At 45.9% G+C, this 18,986-nt stretch overlaps 1 protein-coding gene across 5 annotated transcripts in view; it reads right to left on the reverse strand.

The window, feature by feature from the left end:
* Positions 1 to 1,166: 1,166 nt before the first annotated feature.
* Positions 1,167 to 18,986, reverse strand: part of mgaa (MAX dimerization protein MGA a) — a 34,303-nt gene continuing 16,483 nt past the window's right edge. For 4 of the 5 annotated variants that reach the window (XM_030718445.1, XM_030718447.1, XM_030718443.1 and 1 more), the window contains 15 exons: positions 13,869 to 14,197; positions 12,721 to 13,008; positions 11,977 to 12,328; positions 11,512 to 11,784; positions 10,687 to 11,405; positions 10,485 to 10,607; positions 10,293 to 10,404; positions 9,545 to 9,636; positions 8,666 to 8,751; positions 8,211 to 8,313; positions 7,789 to 7,912; positions 4,264 to 4,644; positions 3,992 to 4,129; positions 3,801 to 3,908; positions 1,167 to 2,899 (listed from right to left, as the gene is read on the reverse strand). In XM_030718445.1, the coding sequence (XP_030574305.1) occupies positions 2,226 to 2,899; positions 3,801 to 3,908; positions 3,992 to 4,129; positions 4,264 to 4,644; positions 7,789 to 7,912; positions 8,211 to 8,313; positions 8,666 to 8,751; positions 9,545 to 9,636; positions 10,293 to 10,404; positions 10,485 to 10,607; positions 10,687 to 11,405; positions 11,512 to 11,784; positions 11,977 to 12,328; positions 12,721 to 13,008; positions 13,869 to 14,197 (3,902 nt within the window). In that variant the 3' untranslated portion in view covers positions 1,167 to 2,225. The remainder of the gene's footprint in view (positions 2,900 to 3,800; positions 3,909 to 3,991; positions 4,130 to 4,263; positions 4,645 to 7,788; positions 7,913 to 8,210; positions 8,314 to 8,665; positions 8,752 to 9,544; positions 9,637 to 10,292; positions 10,405 to 10,484; positions 10,608 to 10,686; positions 11,406 to 11,511; positions 11,785 to 11,976; positions 12,329 to 12,720; positions 13,009 to 13,868; positions 14,198 to 18,986) is intronic. The other variant, XM_030718446.1, reaches the window with a different exon arrangement.

The following is an 18,986-nucleotide window of genomic DNA, read 5'->3' on the forward strand; positions in this document are numbered from 1 at the left end:
AGTCAAAATTTACCTGTACTGATGTCATAAAGGGGCAGCCCGGTGCGTGGATATTACGTGTTACCCCGTTTCTTCATGGGTTTTCTCCCCCCGCAGTGTGCAGACACAGGTTTTAGGGTTCGGTTACCTGGTGATTCTAAATTGAATGGCAGGCAGCCCTGGACAGGTTGCCTGTAACCCCTGTGACAGGCGACCAGTCCAGGTGAACCCACCTCTTGCTGCAGCCCCCCAAATAATTAAAATTTTATTGACAGTTTTTTCTTCAGATAAAAACAAGGCTGTATGTAAAGTTTAACATCTTTTCTGCTCTGAGTTGAAGTTCAGATTAATTGGTTTTTAATGAGAATAGTTTTCCCCAAAAATAAATCATATATATATTAGGGCTGGGACTTTAACGCGTTAATTTCGATTAATTAATTACGGGGAAAATAACGAATTAAAAATTTTAATGCATTTTAATCGCACTTTGCACCGTGGAACGTTTCTCAGTGCACGAATTCCAGGGATACAGATTATATCGACGTACAATGTCCAAATTCAGGGGCCGCATCGTTCGAAGGACCCGGCCCACCGTCCTTCACAGCCCACGAAGACCGCAAAGGCCGGAAGTGAGCGGCTAGCCTTCATATCAGCGTTGCCTGCCCTCACCTCTGCGTAGCTCATGTCGCCTAGCAACGTGAGTGCGAAGCACAGCTATGTAAAAGCAGCTGTTTAAACGGAGAACGAACTTTTTCTCCTTTTTGTGGTTTAATTTTAATTCTTTTATTCAAAATAAGCTGTTAAAACAAGCATAACACATTTCATCATGAAGGAATACAGCTGTTTAATTCGTTATTTTCCCCATAATTAATTAATCGAAATTAACTCGTTAAAGTCCCACCCCTTTTATTTATTTTATATATATATATATATATATATATATATATATATATATATATATATATATATATATTAAAAAAAATACTTTTTTTAAATCAACTTTTTCAAGATTTATGGATAATGCATTGAGGATAATTCAGCTGAATCAAAAAACTCAGCTTCAGGCCATATTACACTGAACTCATCCTCTTCAGTTTTAACCTGAACATCTCACCTGAAACTTTCAGGTGAGATGTTCAGGAACACACCTGGGAACTTCCTGTTAAATAACAGCAGAATACAACAGATTCAAATATTCAACCTTTATTGATATCTGTTTCCTTCCAGCTGCTCAGACAGCTGATGTAAACGTACAAAAATACTTGTTTAAGAAAAAGAAAAGCTGCAGGTGAGTCCCCGTGACTGCATTTTTCCTGCTGAACACAATGAAACAAACACTCCACCAGCCAGACTTTCATAATAAAGTTTGAACATTGGGCAAACAACCTGAACAGTTTCTCCATGTGATGCAGATGCTGTTCTCAGACGACCTAAGAACGACTCAAATGTCACGACACAAACAGGAAGACATCTGAATGCAACATCAGAACATTCTATGTGGGTGGGATGGAGATGGGGCTTCTCAGCAGCACCAGCACTCAAGGTCAAACACGGCGTCTACTCGGCGACTCCCCAAGTTTCTCTGAGGGCCACCGTTGAAAACAGGAAGTCAGAGAAACCCTTTCAAAGTAAACCACGAAAAGTTAACGGCCGGGTTTAAACATTGTTTTTCTCTACAGATGAAAAAAGATGAGCGGAGCTACTGCAAAGTCATGTGCTGGCTTCCACCATCTTGATTTTAAGAAAGCTGCAGTGAGGATAGGGGGTGGGACTGACTGGAACCGCTCACTCAATGGATAACGTGTGACTGAAATGTCGTTAGCCAATAAAGGGCAGAAAATACCGTTGCTGATCCTCCGTCTTGAAACATGGTATGACCCAAAACGAGCGACTCACCAGGAAGCGTTCAGTGGTCAGAGTCAGGGTGCCATTTTTCCAGTAGACTTCTAAACAGGAAGTCTTTGTGGGGCCACAGCTGTCGCCCCCCGGTGGCCCTCAGGTAGGATGCAGATTTAAGGCACTTCCTGCATCCGGTTTCATCCCAATGGAGTCAATTGATCAGCTGATCTCGGCCACACTTCCTGCCTTTTAGTTTCCCATTTCAACCTGATCATCAATAACTTCTGATTGAAAACAAATTTGATTCTCTAACAATAACTCAACATTAACAAAGTAACATGAATGTGCCCCCCCCCCCGAACCAATTCAGGATGCTGCTGTGATGTCATCAGTCACACAGTGTGATGTCAGCTGGGGGCGTGTCCTCTCAGTCCAAGAGGAACCAGCCTCGGCATGGGCCTCCAGGCCATGCCCCCATGCATCCTGCCCCCTCTTCCCGGTCCCACTGTGCCGTCTCCTTCGCTGCTGCTGGTGCTTGCCTCTTTGGTCCCACCCACCTTCATCTGCAGCAGAGGGGGCGGGGTCAGCACACCTTCTTTAGAGTTGTCCAGTTCTGGCTCTGCACTGCTCTGCCTTTCCTGTGTGTGGAGGTCGGGCCCTGCCCCCTCTGTGTCAGAGTCTGAGTCCAGCTGCAACATCCAGGGACTATGGGAATGTCCCTCCTCGTCAGCTCCGCCCACCGCCGCTGTATCTTGTTTCCCCACCTGCTGGTTGAGGAAGACAAGCTCGTCAAGAAGCGACGTCAGATTCTCGTTCTCTGGGTCACCCCTGGTCTCTGGCTCTGGAGGCCCTGCCTCCCTCTCCTCCAAGCGGCGGTCAGTGCTTTGACATGACAAGGATGCAGATCTGACATCACTGAGGGGCGGGGCCTGGTCCTGGTCTGTGATCTGGTCTGTGGATTGAAGTGATCCAGCAGAGACCTCTGGACGAGCAGCAGGGAGCAGCTGATCAGATGGAGGGGGAGCCTCCTGTTGTGGCGTGTTTGTCTGAACAAGCTGCAGCACGCTGCCAAGGGCTGAGGCTGAAACAAAAAACAGACGATCAGCTGATCAGACTCAAACAACTGAGTTTATACTTCAGAATAAAGCAAACACTCACGCCAGTTAGTTGATTTTTCGGACCTTTTGAAGCACTGGTGAGTGTTACCTGTCAGTGTGATTGTTGTTACACCCCTCTGCAACCCCCCCCCCCCTCCCCTCAGGTGCGGGCTTGTTTAAGTGCTGATTGACTACACCTGATGAGGTGTGGCACACCAAAGGCACACCTGAGGCTGGCTTTGGAGACCCCACTTCTTGTTTTTTTTAGTGCCACTTATCAAGGGATTTAAAATAAAAATCTGTCAGTCTCTAACTTAGGTTTTTGAGCTGGGTCATGATATGAGGTCAGCTGACCCCAGAAAACCAGTCTGACAGACCCCAAGCTGACAGGTAACCAGCACAACAAAGCTAACAGGTGTGAAGCGAACGGCGAACTGTGGTGACTCTCCAGATGCTACCGACGATCAGGATGGAGGAGGTGCTTACTGCTGTTTGAAAGCAGGGGGAGCGGAAGAGCTCGTGGTGAGTCGTAAAGTTTGCCTTCAGTTGTTCGTCCTACTTCCTGTTATGGGTGGAGATTTGTTTCCAACAAAACTGTTTTCACACAAATAATGAGAGGCGAGGTGGCGGCTTGTGTGAAGGGAGCATCACCGCAGCTACCGTTGGACAGATTGCAGTCGCATTTTCCACGCCTCCAGCGCCACCGCTGAGCGAGTCGAGCTGAATGCTCAGGCACGTGTTCAAAACTTGTGTAACTGAAGCTTATTTCACAGCATCACCGCCAAACTCCAAACCCCCCCAAAACTTTTTGAAGACAAAAAACAAATATCAAAATGCTTATAAATTAAAATATATAAAATCAACAATCAGGTGTTCATTGGTTACCTGTGAGGTTAGTGACAGCGAGGGGGCCAGCTGGGGGGTGGGGCAGTGAGGTGAGATGGATCTGTTGATTGGTTAGAGTGGGAATGTTCAGGGTGACCGAGGCCACACCTACAAACAAAACAGGAAACATCTTACTTTCAAAATAAAAGCAACGTGAAGCTGTGTGTCTCAAGGCAGCGATCGGTCAGTACCTGGAGTTGGTGTTGGCTGCAGCATCACCGATCCTGTCGTCACAGGGTTCAGGGTCAGGACTGGTTTCCCAGGTAACGCTGCCCCAACCAGAGAGAGAACGTCAGTGGGAACGAGAGCCTGAAAGGATGAAGGCTCACCTGGAGGAACAGGTGAAGGAAAACAGGAAGTTTAATCTGAAAACTGAAAATCAAATGAGTTCATAAAAACACAACCTAACCAATTAAATCTGTACTCAGACTCCAGGTGAGCAGGCACAGGTGTTGGGCCTCACCTTCTGCTGACTTTGTGAGCACAGGTGAAGGCGGAGCCTGAGTCTTACTGCGGGACAGGATGTTAGGAATCGTCCTTGAACGCTCCCTCTGCACAGGTGTATTGTGGGTTGCAACAGGGGAAGTCAGGATAGATGGCAACACCTGGAAAGGTGTTTGGACAGGTGTAGGAGTGGGTGGGGAAGAAACAGAAGTGGGAGGGGCATGTGCGGTCTTCTGTTGGTCTGATGATGTCATGACACTCCCATTACTCTCATCTCCTGCTCTGCAGGCCCCGCCCCTTGCTGGGAATTGATTGGTCGCTCGCTGTCTCTCCTCATCCATCTCTTTCTGTCCGGACGGCAGATGCTGCAGCTTCCTCAGTATCCTCTGCTCACTCTTACCTGCAGCCACAAACACACCAACAGGTTAGGACCAGTGTTAATTTCATTGACGAAATATTTTCGTCTTAGTTTTCGTCGATGACCCTTTTATTCATGGTGATAACTAAATAAAAACTACCTAAAAGGATAAAAACGGTAACGGAATTAATTGACACTTTCGTCAACGAATGAAAACGAGACGAAAATGCTTGGCGGGGATGAAATCCAATCAGAACTTATTTAATTTTGTGACAGGGCGGGACAAGTTAGGAAAACATCCAATCAAACGCACAGTTGCACAGATTTGCTCTAAACTCGGGAAGAACAAACTAGCCTGTGATTGGTCGTTACTTCCGATAGAACTAAGTTATGTAAACAGTGTCAGCAGGGAGAAAGAGAAGAGCCGATGTATGGACCTTTGACGTTATGACAAACAAAATAATGTGTGAACCATGTGGGGCGACTATCTCGGGTAAAAACACGACAAATCTTAAACGACATCTGCAAACCAGTCACCCAGATCTCCATGCAAAGGTCAGCATTTTAATGTCATGCAGGGTAAAGTGTTTTTCCCAGTTTGTGTTCAGAGAAAATCTCCACACCGCGGTGGATTAGCCTTTCCCAATCTTAGTCCTGAACACTGCCCTGTACCTTTCAGAGCGTGTCCTGCTGTAAAACGCTGGATTATCTCAGGTGGTGTTAATGATCAGGTGTGTGGGAAGCAGGTGAAACGCTAATGTTAATATTATTAATAATATTGCATAACTTTTAATACATGTTTAATTTTGTGTGTGTATAATGACTAATTCAAGGGAACTGAAGAAAAACATTTACATTTTACACTCTTTATATTTTAGTCGACTAGAATAGAATAGAATGCCTTTATTGTCATTATACAGGATGTACAATGAGATTGGAGGGCCACTCCTGTTCAGTGCCATGTAACAGAAAATCAAACTCTCTAAAATGAAAATAGAAGTATTATAAAAATATTATAATCTAGTATAATCAATATGATCAAGAGATATACAGAAAATAAACAATGTGTAAAATATACAAAAAATAGAATGTATAAAAATATATACATACATACCTACATTGGTGCATCTGTACATTGTAGGAAAGTAAATGCGTGTATACATATAATAATGAAGATGATGAATATTGCACTTGGTGAACGAATATTGCACTAGTGAATGAATACTGGATATTACACAATATAGGAGTGATAGATATTGTTCAGTATGAATAATATAATATTGCACAGTTACAGTGGGTGAGTGTGTGAGTTTAGGGTGGTGATTGCTCTGGCGAAGAAACTGTTCTTGAGTCTGTTTGTTCTGGCTTTGATGCACCTGTAGCGCCTGCCAGAGGGCAGCAGGTCAAACAGGTCAAAGCCAGGGTGTGAGCTGTCCTTGATGATGTTCCTGGCTCTGCTGATGCAGCGGGAGGTGTAGATGTCCATCAGGGAGGGGAGAGGGCAGCCAACGATTCTTTGTGCTGTCTTGACTACCCTCTGAAGCCTGACCCTGTCTGCCTCAGTGCAGCTGCCGTACCATACTGTGATACAGTACGTCAGCAGGCTCTCAATGGATGAGCGGTAGAAGGTCAGCAGCAGGTTTGAGTCCAAGTTGTTCTTCCTGAGGACCCTCAGGAAGTGAAGTCGCTGCTGAGCCTTCTTGATAACAGCTGTGATGTTATCTGACCAAGAGAGATCAGCAGAGATGAGGACACCGAGAAACCTGAAGGTGTGGACCCTCTCCACACGCTCGCCGTTGATGTAGAGGGGAGCTGGGTCAGTCCTGTGCTTCCTGAAGTCGATGATGATCTCTTTGGTTTTCATGGTGTTCAGTACCAGGTTGTTCTCTGAACACCAGGCTGTCAACTTCAAGACCTCCTCTCTGTAAGCTGCCTCATCGCCCTTTGAGATGAGTCCGACCACTGTGGTGTCGTCAGCAAATTTGACGATGAGGTTGTTATTGTGGGCCGGACTGCAGTCATGGGTGTAGAGGCAGTACAGGAGGGGGCCCAGCACACAGCCCTGTGGGGAGCCAGTGCTCAGTGTGCGGGTGGAGGAGAGATGGGGGCCAAGTCTCACAGTCTGGGGCCGGTTGGTTAAGAAGTCCTTGATCCAGGAACATGTGAGAGGGTGGAGGCCCAGGGTGTGCAGTTTGGTGGTGAGAATATCCGGGATGATTGTGTTGAACGCTGAGCTGTAATCCACAAAGAGCATGCGAGCGTAGCTCTGCTGCTGCTCCAAGTGGCTCAACACAGAGTGGAGAGCTACAGCGATGGCGTCCTCTGTGGATCTGTTTGCACGATATGCAAACTGATGGGTGTCGAAAGTGGGGGGCAGATGGTCTTTGATGTGCTGGAGAACCAGCCTCTCAAAGCACTTCATGATTACCGGTGTGAGGGCCACAGAGCGGTAATCATTTAGGCTGGTGACAGATGACCTTTTGGGCACGGGGATGATTGTGGCTGTTTTTAGGCAGGGGGGGATGACTGCTTGGGCCAGGGAGAGGTTGAAAATCCTGGTGAGAATCAGGGTGAGCTGGTGGGCACACGCTCTGATCACCTTGCCAGGTACTCCGTCTGGTCCGGCAGCCTTCCTGGGGTTCACTGCCAGGAGCACGCGCCGTACCTCATGCTCCTGGACAGTGAGTGGGGTGCAGCCTGGTGGGGGGGGGCAGGACTGGAGCAGATGGGTGGTCCTGAGGCATCTCAAAGCGAGCAAAGAAACAGTTAAGTTCCTCTGCTAGTGACACACTCAGGTCTCCTGCAGTCACATCACAGCCTCTGAAGTTTGTGATGTTCTGAATGCCCTGCCACACGGGAGGTGTGGCAGGGCATTCACTAAAATCGACTGTAGATTTAGTCGACTATATTCTTACGATAATTTCATCGACTTAAACTAGACTAAAACTATTCAGATGACTAAATTATGACTAAAACTAAATTACATTTTCGTCAAAAGACTAAATCAAAATTTGCTGTCAAAATTAACACTGGTTAGGACTCAGCTTCCAGGTGAGCAGCCAGGTTAACATCTCTATATCAATTTGTGTGTGGCTCCAGACCTCCGGAGGTCTGGAACTTCAGGGATTTCAATTTTGACCCAAATGTGGGACAAATCTGGAAAAATAAAAGCCTCAGCAGCCTCACCTGGTTCCTCCACTGGCTCCTCACTTGTTCTGCTGGACATGTCCCTTATGTGGATGTCTCTCTGCTGCATCAGACTCTTCAGGTCCTTTGTCTCAGACTGCAGAGTCTGGATCACCTGCCGCGCCTCAAACACAGAAGAGAAATTCACCATCACTCTCTCCTCTGAGGCACCCAGTGAAGCTGGCCTACATCAGCCTGCCTCTGATACCTTTCGTCAGTGAGTCTCTTTAACAGCAGAAGCACTCTAATCACCGACTCTTTAATCACCAGCGATCAGATTATTGATCGATGATCAGTGAGAGACTGAAGGGAACTAAAATCGGACAGATTCTCAAGCAGCTTGTCAATGGGTTCCTGTGACCAGAGGAGCTGCTCAGTGTTTGTGACCCCCTGTGTCAGGTTTACAGGTGCTTCCAGGTTACCTGCTCCAGCAGCTGCTCCTCCGCAGAGTCTGAGCTGTTCACGGCTGATCGGAGAGTTGCGAGGGCGGCCGAGCTGCCGCGAGCCGCCGTCTCCTCCTCCACCCTGAAAGGAGAAACACTTTCAATATTTGTTTCAGAACACGGGGGGGGGGGGGGGGGGGCACACAGGCTCCACCCACTAACCTACAGAAACAGATTTTAACGTTTTAATCCCTTAAACCTCCACCAAGTTAGCAGTTACAACTTTCACAGTGCTCTAACACAGGGGCAGTGCTCTAACAGTGGATGTGTTTTGATATTATTTTACACTTGTTTTGCATTTGTTTTTAGCCTGACCCCCTTTTCTCCACAGAAACTGATCAGCTGACCTGCCATAGATTTTTTTTTTGTTTTGTTTGCTGAGTTTAAGGTGACTCTCAGAGACCTGCTCCCTGAGGACGACCTGGACTTCTTACTCTGAGCTCCTCTTCCTCGCCAGCCAACTGTTCTCCCCCGCAGTCTCCACAGCAACCCCCCGACCTTCATCATCTTCCTCCTCCACCTGGCACAAACAGAGATGTCTCAAGTGAGGTACAGCACAAACGTGTTCAGGTTCAACCAACCTGACCAAATCAATAATTGAAGCGATCATTTTCTGATCATTTCTGTTCCAGTTTTCTGATTTTTACTCATTTTTCTTTAAAATCTGTTTAATCTGCTTCTTAAATCTTTGCATTTTTCAAACTTTGATGTCTTTAGGTTTCTTTAACACTCTGACCTTATGACCCACCGGTCCAGCCCTGTTTCCTTAATCTGGTCATTTCAGTCTGAATCTGCTTTTTAATATGTAAACTGAAACTTTCTCAAAAGGCACTTTTTAGTTTCCCGATCTTGTTTTTAAACTTCCTTCATTCTGATTTTTTTTTTTTAAATTTTAAATCCATTTTTGCTCCAATCTCACTTGTTTAATTTGCTTTTTTCTTATGTTTCATTTCAAAATGTTTAACTTGATCAGAGTCAGTTTTAAACTCTTCTTTTTTCTAAAGTCCAGTCTCACTCTTGGTTTCTTCATCTTGCTTTTTAATATAAATTAAACGTTTCTCTCACTTTTTCCAAAAATTAAACAATTTTTAAAACTGTAATCATTTTTTATTCTTACTGCTTTTATTTTGTAAAGCCACGCTTTTATTCGGAAATAAAACTGCCGAAAGCAGCAGCGTGCGACAAACTGTCAGAAACAATTTAAAAACGAGTTGCATTGTTTGATGCCTCGGTCTTGTTCATACACTCGTGTCTCTACAGTCTGACCCGCTGGGCCTCCGTACGTGCCACCCGTCTGGATGAACATTTCTTACATCACTGTCCGAGATGACGACTCTCCCCTCGTCAGATGAGATTATCGTCGGCTCGTCCAGCAGATCCACTGCCCCCATTGACTCGGTCTGACCTGCATCAGAAAGCAGACATGAGTCAGGGACGCATACTGGAACAGAAGACGCCACACGCACCTGACTGAACCTCCTCAGACATCTCGCGAGAGTTTAACAACCATCAACAGAAACATAGACCAAATGAAGCTTCACTCCCACATCAAACACTGAGGAAAGAACTTCACATTTTCATTTGTTTCTGTGGGACATCTCGACTCCAGAGACTCCAGAAATGAAACACTATGGAGTACAGATGATCAGAAAAATGAACTACAACTGATTAAGATGTCAGTTTTCATATATTTCTGGATAAAGTTTTCTCCTCACTTCCTGTCACATCTCTCCTGGATGTGCTGGATGTTAAACAGGAAGTTCCTAGTAGTGAGGTCAGTGTGAGTGCAATAACCTCTGAGAGCTCGCAGGTCATCACTACCCAAACGCTGCTGAGGTCCTCAAAGCGCCTGCAGAGGGTCACACCGACTCACACTTTCTCAGTTTATCTTTAGACTTTTACTTGAGCTTTGATGGCCACAAACCGGCGGCAGGTGTTCCTGTTTCACGTTCTAGAGACCTGATTGTTTTCGGGGCCGGAGGAAACAGGAAACGCCCCAATGAATCTGCCTCACGTGCCATCTCTTTGTCAGCTTTTTTTTAGCATCGTTCTGACTCTGACCTCCTGATGGAGCGATGCTCCACAGGTATTTATCCCTCTTCTTTCTCAGCCTGATCTTCTTCCTCTTTAAGTGTGACTCGGTCTTCCTCAGCTCCCAGATCACATCCACCGCCTGCAAGCAAACATTACCTTCTGTCAACCTCCACCAAAACAACCAACCAACCATATGATGAGAAGGGTTTGTTCTCTGACCGTCTTCAGCGTGGAGACCTTTGACATTCTCTCTTCTGGGAGTCCCACTGTCCTCCTCAGACTGTCGAACAGCTGACGCAGCCTCCCCCGACGCATCCGCTCCAGCGTGGTGTGAAGGAAACGCTGTACAAACAGAGAAATGCACATCTGTGAGCAGAGAACTTCTGGAAGAGTTTATTTCATGGATTTTTCTTCTTCTTACCATGTTGTTTGTGGGCGGGAGCTTCTCGTCTTCGCTCTCCGACTCTCTGAAGTCAGACGAGTTTTCTGTCTCGCTGCTCGATGTCACCTCTACTGAATGCCTCTCCATGGTTGCAAGTGGCTTCTCATCATCCACACAGATGATGTCCAGGTCCACCAAGTCTCGGGCCAGTTCTGGTTCAGGACTGATCACATCAGGAGCTGGGCGAGGTGGCGGCAGAGTAGAAAACTCTGACCCCGCTGGAGGCAGGGTTTGTGGTGTGTGATTGGGCTCTGTGGGAGTCGGGATGGCGGGGGAGGTTTGGGGTAGAGCAGATTTGACTAGCAGTCCTCCCATACCCGTCGCAGCTGCCTTCACAGTTTTGATCCCCTGCCCGGTGCCCTGAGCCGTGGAGGCTTTGAGCGAGAAGAGCTTCACTGGGGCTAAAGGTGGGTTGGAGGGGCGTGTCTGGAGGAGGGTGAAGGAACTCTGAGCCGCCACCACCACCTTGGTGGGGGGCTTGGGCGGGGCTTTAGCACAGGTAACGATAATGGGGTCCCTGCTAGAGTTGGCGGAGACGATTTTAAAGGTGCAGGTCCCCTTTTGAGACAGGAAACCAGATCCTGGTTTGACGGGTACAGAGAGAGAGGTGGAGGTGGTCAGAGGCGGAGCTTGGTGTCTGACTGTGACATCTGGGGACGCTGCAGAGGAGAGGAGCGATGTGGAGGAAGACAAAGCAGCTGCAGGGACACAGAATTAAATTATTGAGATTTTATTTTTACTTTTCTTTGCTTCTGACTCGACTCAGGGTTCAGACCCGCCCCTCCTTCCGATCTGCAGACTCACCTTTCTGCACGGGCAGGGTAGGTGTGACTGGCCTCAATTGGCTGAGGGGGACCAGCTGGACCAGTTTCCCATCAGGTCTGCGGTAAAACTGAACACCTGATGCTGTCTGGACCGGCTTCAGGAGCATCTTCTGAGGACTGGAGACAGGGGCCACAACAGGAACTGTCCCAGGAGGAGGCGGGACTTGAATCAGCACCATCTGAGGGGCTTTAGAGGGCGTCGTACCCAGAGACGGATTAACAGGCGGAACCACAGAGCTGCTGGAAAGACAGTCTGAGCACACCACAGACAAGGATTACTAAAATTGATGCAGTTTAGAGACTGATCATCAGAAACATGGTTTATTTATTGATTCACTGGCACATCTGATAGCAATCACGCTGAAGTAATGGGGTTCTTCATTAACGTTCTGAGCATCCGCTGAGCAGCAGGCTTCAAAATAACGTTTCTAAGAAGACTACTAACCGGTGTGGGTGGTCAGGAGGTTGAGTGGAGTGACTGGTTTGGGTGGAGTCACAGCGGTGGAAGCAGTGGATGTAGTAGCGGTGGTGGTAGTGGTAACACTGGTGGCTGCAGTGGTTGCAGCGATGGCAGCAAGGCCAGAGAGCACGGATGAAGCCAAGGACACGATGGGAGGCGTCGGCCCTGATGCCTGAGGAGGTTTACAGGAGGAAGAGGAGGGTCGCAGAGAAGCTTGCTGGTGCTGCCTGTTCGAGCCCACCCGGCCAGTAAGGTAGGCTGCCAGACGGTTGGCTGGGTGGAGCGCCCCCATCTTCCCCAGCTGGATCTTAGCCAGAGGGTAGAGCTTTCCGTTCACCTACAGGACAACATGGAGACGAAACTCAGGTCAGTGGTGAGCATTTCAGAGTTTACAGCTCAAACTGGATCAGCAGCTTTGAGTGGAATTCAATATAAAAGCAGCTGAAGAGTTTCCATTAAAATGCTTCTTCTGAAATTCACAAGTAATCCTTAAGTGAGTAAAGAGGTGGTGTCAATGAGCTGCACCTGAAGAAGAAAAACACTTTGCTCCCGGTCACATGCCAGTAAACACAGGAACTGTTGAAAGAACGTGAAACCTCCATCTGAGTCCAAAGTGATGAAGTGAAAGCACAGAGGGAACCTGAGCTAAAAGCAGCTGAAGCACTAAATGAATGAAATGAAGTGTGACATCATGACTCCACCCACTGATGAAGCATGACTCATTCCTACCTGGATCAGCTGGTCCGTTCCTCCTGGCTGTTTCTTGTTGGCTGAGAGAAAGCCGGCAGGGGAGATTCCCGTGAGGAAAGGCAGAGCCATGCTGACCTCAAATTTCACTTCCTCGCCGCTTCTCTCCTTCCCATCATCCAACTGGTGACCCATAAAGCCTTCTTCCTCCGTGATGTCGTCTTCTTCCAACTCTCTCTGCCAATCTTCTGGAGGCTCTGCCTCCTCCACTACTTTATGCTCCAACTCCTCCAGAGGCTGCACCTTCCTTCCCACCCGTCCGAGGTCCACCTGAAAGATACAATGTGTAATCAAAAATGAACCCTGCAGGATTCAATGCAGGACACGTCCAGCTTATCATCTCAGATCGATTACAGGTAACGTGTTTGTCAGTGTGACGTCAACATGTAACCATGGTTACAGGCGCTGCGACAGGTGAACAACAGGTGCTACAGCTCATCAGCAATGGACCAGGAACAGAAGAAATCAGAACACGAAACAAAGCAATCACAAGAGCTAATACTTCAGCTAGTTTGCTTCGAAAGTGAACTCAGAGCTCTGATTGGTGGAAACAGGCCAGCAGCTCACCAATCAACTTGCAGGACATACTTTTTAATGGCCCCAATTCATCAGTTATGTCGAGCACTGCAGCAAATAACTTCCTCTATTTCCTCAGTAGATACAGATCACTGTTAATACTAACTCTTCCTGCAACCTTTTTAAATGAAAAGAACAGTAAGGCTACATTCACACTGCAGCCTGAAGTGACCCAAATCCGATTTTTTTTTTTTTGCTCTCATGCGACCTGTATCCGAATTTTTTCCATTCTAGTCTGAACAACACAGATCCGATTTTTTCAAATGCGACCTAGGCCACTTGGATATGTGGTCCTAAATCCGATACGTATTCGATCTTTTCAAATGCGACCTGTGTATGTATGGCCAGGTCACATTTATCCAACCTGCACGTCATTGATACTCAACAAACGTCACTATTCTGTGTCCCGTTACGCGGACTAGTCAGTGTTTTCACTGATTAGTCTGACTGTCAACTAATCAGTGAAAACACACAGATTACCATGGTTACTGAAACCACGGATTATCCAGATTATCAGACCAGGTTGTGATGGTGTGTTATGGGTTGTCACCCACCTGTCTGCGTGGAGCTCCTGGTTTTCCCAGATTCGGTATGGGACTGGAGATTTTGACATGGTACTGAATGCATCGTTCGGCACCGCTCCCCTCCACAGACTGAGAAGTGGGACAGATGAGGTAGTTCTTGATCCAGAATGGCCGATCCAGCTGGTCCCGAGCCATCGCCTCGCACAGCTCCATTACTACGTGGCTCCGGTCGGCCTCACTCTTCCACTTAAAGTCAGCCATGATAAAGAGACGCTTCGACGGCTTCGAGATCGGCTCAGCTGGAGGACTTGGCGGAGGCTCAGAGGGAGGGGCTTCAGTGGCAGGAGGAGTCTGGAGTGCTTCACCAACAGAGGAGAGAGATTGATATTCTATGATTATCTTTAACATTTCTACAAGTGCTTTTTGGTAACCACATCATAGAACGGACACAAAACATTTCCTAGTTAAATAAATTAGAGAAAGTACATACTACACTCTTTTACAAAGGTGTATACTGCCACATATAATGTATACTTGCAAGGTATTCACATCATATTTTACTCGTGTGTACAGAAATATTACTACACTATCTGCTGATATCAGTGCAGTATGTATAGTATCACTATAATCATAATGCAACCATGTTGTTTACATGTGAGCAATACTGCTGAGCAGTAGATATGGCTTTAATATTGCTCAATGATGAGTCATAGTTTGTACCATTTATGGCCATGAGTCATCCCTGACCAACATGATAGACAATGCTCAGCCAATCAGAAGTTGGCATCACAGGTTTCTCAATAAGGCTGCAGCCTCGAACTGATGTTAGGGGTGGCTGTAGCTCAGGAGGTAGAGCAGGAAGGTCAGCGGTTCGATTCCTGGCTGCTCCAGGATGCATGCCAATGTATCCTTGGGCAAGATACTTAACCCCAAGTTAAGTATCTCCAACGCGGGGGCGCTGCTGAGCACCGACTATGTAGGACATGTTTTGCTGCAGCTCCAAGGGGATATGTCTTTTACTGTATATTTTTGCACCCACGAACATATTCTTTTGAAACTGTAGGGTCTACCTTCAGGACTGTTGTGCAACTTGCAAGTACTGGTACTAAACATGGGAAAAAAACGACCCTAACAAGGCTACTCGCAGCAAAGCTGACCACGAGGCTCCTGCTGAACCAGATGTTAACAGCATTTTGCTAACCAAGATGCAGCAGATGCTGGACAATTCACATACTGAGCTCATCAACAGGTTTGAGAACATTGTTTCAAACGTGGTTAAGAAGGAGATTGCAGCGGCCGTGGCACCACTAGAGGCTAAAATCACTTCGTTTGGGACTGCTATTCACGATTTGGAGCGCACTGCCAGCAATCAGGATGGGAGGCTATCTACCCTGGAAGCCTCAGTTAACTCTAACTCTACAAGTGGGCATGCTATCCAGAAAATGTGAAGACTTGGAGGGTCGCTCCAGACTAAATAATATCCGTCTAGTGGGGGTGCCGGAGGGATCGGAGGGACATCAACCGACTGAGTTTGAGTCCGTTCTGCTTCAAGACTTGCTTGGCCTTGATGCTAAGCCCGTCCTAGACCGGGCACATCGTACATTGCGGGCCAGGCTGGCAGAGGGGGACCTTTTGCGCCCTTTTGTTGCCCGTGTCAACCTATTCCAAGTGTGGAATGAGATTCTGCGCAAGGCTCGTGAATTATCTCCTTTGCTCTATGAGGGAAAATGTGTGTTCATCTTCCCCGATTACACAACCTCAGTGGCCAAAAAACGTGCATCTTTTGTGAAAGTGAAAAAGGAACTCCATTCCTGCCCTGGGGTTAAGTTTGGTCTTCTCTTCCCCGCAACGTTATGTATCACTCTTCCTGATGGACAAGTCCGCAAATTTGAAGACCTTGTTCTTGCCGCAGACTTCGTAGAGAAAAACTTAAAAAATAGGGTTGATCCAGCCACTGTTTGACTTGAGAGGTGCTGCCGCCCACACAATGACTGGACAGTATTTTGTTTGGGCACTATTATACAATTATTATGCAGTACTTAAGTTACTACTCCTGATAGTGCCTTCTGAGAAATCTGTATATATACAGTGGTCATGTTTCCAATTGTGGTCCTTTACCTGGTTCTTGTAATTTTGTTGATACTAGATGGCCTTTATGTGCCTTACTGTAGACTAGTTCAGTGTTTTTCAACCAGTGTGCCGTGGCACACTAGTGTGCCGTGGGAGATCGTCAGGTGTGCCGTGGGAAATTATCCAGTTTCACCTAATATGCCACAAGTATCTGTTGTGCTGTAGTAGTGACTGGGAGTATAATCATGTAATACTCTTCCATATCACTAGACTAGATAGCAGCAGGTAGCGAATTGCATTGTACATAGAGACAAGAGAATTAAGCCGCGTTTCCATTAGGAACGACTCGCCGCGATTTGACGGCATCTCCATTAGAATCAGGTACACTTTGCCGGTCCTTTTTCCGTACTCACTCACCCGAGGTTCTAAGCGATCCGAGGCGATACAAAAATGTGACGCCGAGTACAGCATGCCACTGATTGGCCAGGGTGTGTGGTCACTAGCAGAGGCATGAGAGCGACTCCCTCACCAGAATCATTATTGAAACCCCACAGCAAGAAACTGGAGGCACGAAAAGCATCGGTTGAATGCACAGACCAACAGTTTACAGCAGTAGTTTTGCAACATTAGAGCCATCTGAAACCCTCACACAGCATACTTATTATAACCCTATACTGCCGGGCGATCGCCGCTGCTAGCCAAACAGCTGGTTAGCACAGAGCCTGAGGTGGCTGATCAAAGGAACTTTGAATTACCGTAATAATGCGACCTATCGGAAAAATTCAAACAGTTTCTGAAAGCTGAGAAACTGCACTTCACAACCAACATAGGGTATTACTCTGGTGTTATTACGGGAATTGTTTCTAACTTGAACACTTCTATCCCTGCTGCTCTCACCACACTTAATACATTTGGCCAGCTGTCAGGCTATAAATTAAACCTTAGCAAAAGTGAATTGTTCCCGGTCAATTCTTTAGCTAAGAATTACCCATTGCATACATTACCATTTAAGGTCACAGATCAGAGCTTTACCTACTTAAGAATTCAGATTACACCGGAATACAAGGATCTTTTCAAAGCTGACTTTGATCACTGGACAGTGCTTGGCCTCGCTTTGGTTGCTCGGATTAATTCAATTAAAATGAACATCCTGCCACATTTCTCCTATCTATTTCAGTGCATTCCTATTTTTCTTCCACGGCCTTTTTTTGTCAAACTAGACAGTATTATTATTAAATTCCTCTGGAGTGGGAAGGTCTCTCGTATACGCACTCAAATTTTACAAAGACCCAGAATGCTTGTGGGGATGGCTTTGCCAAATTTCAGATATTACTATTGGGCTTCCAATATTAGACTCTTTAGATAATGGCTTGAGTTAGATCACTCTTCTCCACCGGCTTGGCTTTATATGGAGGCCAACTCCGTAAAACCTGTATGTCTGGCTGCCTTATTATATTCACCATTACAATCCTCAACCAAATCCTACACCTCTAATAAAATAGTTAACGCATCCTTAAAGATGTGGGTGCAATTTAGACGATACTTTGGCCTACAAGCTTTCTCTATTCATTCTCCTATAGCTGCAAACCATGCATTTGTGCCTTCTCTTACAGATAGTATGTTTCTGTTATGGAGGAGAATGAGAATTTCAACTTTTCATGACCTGTACATTGATAACACGTTTGCCTTGTTCCAACAAATTTGTGAGAAATTTGGTCTCCCGCGCCATCAGTTTTTCAGATACCTGCAGGTATGTAGTTTTGTTCACGCTACCTATTCAGTTTTCCCCAATGCTCCCAGGGATTTACCCACAGATATATTTTTAAAGCCAACTCTCAAACTGAAAGGGGCTATTCTTTCATTTACAAACAAATTATGTTACTCCGTCCACAAACACTAAACTTTGTTAGATCACTTTGGGAGGTGGACCTTGGACAGGCCATTTCAGAGGACCTTTGGGAACAAATCCTGTCATTAGTTCATAAGTCCTCCATTTGTGCCAGACATAATCTAATTCAATGCAAACTTGTGTACCGCACTTATTATACTAAAGAGCATCTGGCCAAGTTTTATACCAGACAGACTACCTGTCTGTGATAGATGTCAGTTTTCTTCAGCTAATTTGATCCACACTATTTGGCTCTGCCACCAGCTTTCCAATTACTGGTCCAAAGTCTTTGCTACTCTGTCAGATGTTTTTGATAAGGAATTGGAGCCCAACCCCTTGACTGCTTTGTCTCTGGACCTCTTCAGCCCCTCCTGTCTTCCTTTCAAAAATCATCCTTAGCTTTCCTGACTTTCCTGGCACGAAGAGTGATTATAATGAGGTGGAAATCCTCTCAACCTCCTTCACATGTCCATTGGCTCCGAGACACACTGTATTTCATTAAATGAGAAAAACTTACTTTGAGAGGCTCTACTACTAAATTTTTGGGATTGTGGATTCCATTGATTAAAACTCTCAGAAAAATCAACTTCCCTGATACCCCGGACTAAAAAGTTGTTACATTACAAATTGCTGGTGATCATTATAATTAGTTATTTATTTTCTCTTTTCCTTTTTTATATATATTACCTTCTTTTTTCTGAGTCGAATTGGATGAGCACCCCCCTGGCCCCTTTGTTTTCTTTTTTGTTTTCTTTTTTGTCTGTTTTTTTGTTTTGTTTGTTTCGTCGTGTGTGTGTGTTTGTTTGTTTGGGCGTGTACATGCAGGTACTATACTCATCTTCTGATTTATCTGTCTGTTATCACATTATGGTTCTTACTACTTTATTTTGACTTGATCTCTTTCCTGTATGTGCTCATATTTGGGTATTCGGGTGTGTTCTAGCCCAATTCTGATTGTAAATAACTGGTACACTGTTAACTGTGCTAATCATTCTGTTGTCTTTATTTTGTACCTTACTTTAAAACTTAAATAAACTGGGGAAAAAAAAAAAAAAGTATCTCCAACACAAGCGTTGGAATGCAATGTGTGTGAATGTTAGATAATAAAAAGTACTTACCTTAGTTAATCATGGAAGTGCTTGTGTGAATGGGTAAATATAAATATGTTGTATAAGTGTTTTGAGTGCTCA

This window comes from Archocentrus centrarchus, chromosome 22 (assembly GCF_007364275.1).
Source record: "Archocentrus centrarchus isolate MPI-CPG fArcCen1 chromosome 22, fArcCen1, whole genome shotgun sequence".
In the NCBI taxonomy this organism is placed as follows: Eukaryota; Metazoa; Chordata; class Actinopteri; order Cichliformes; family Cichlidae; genus Archocentrus; species Archocentrus centrarchus.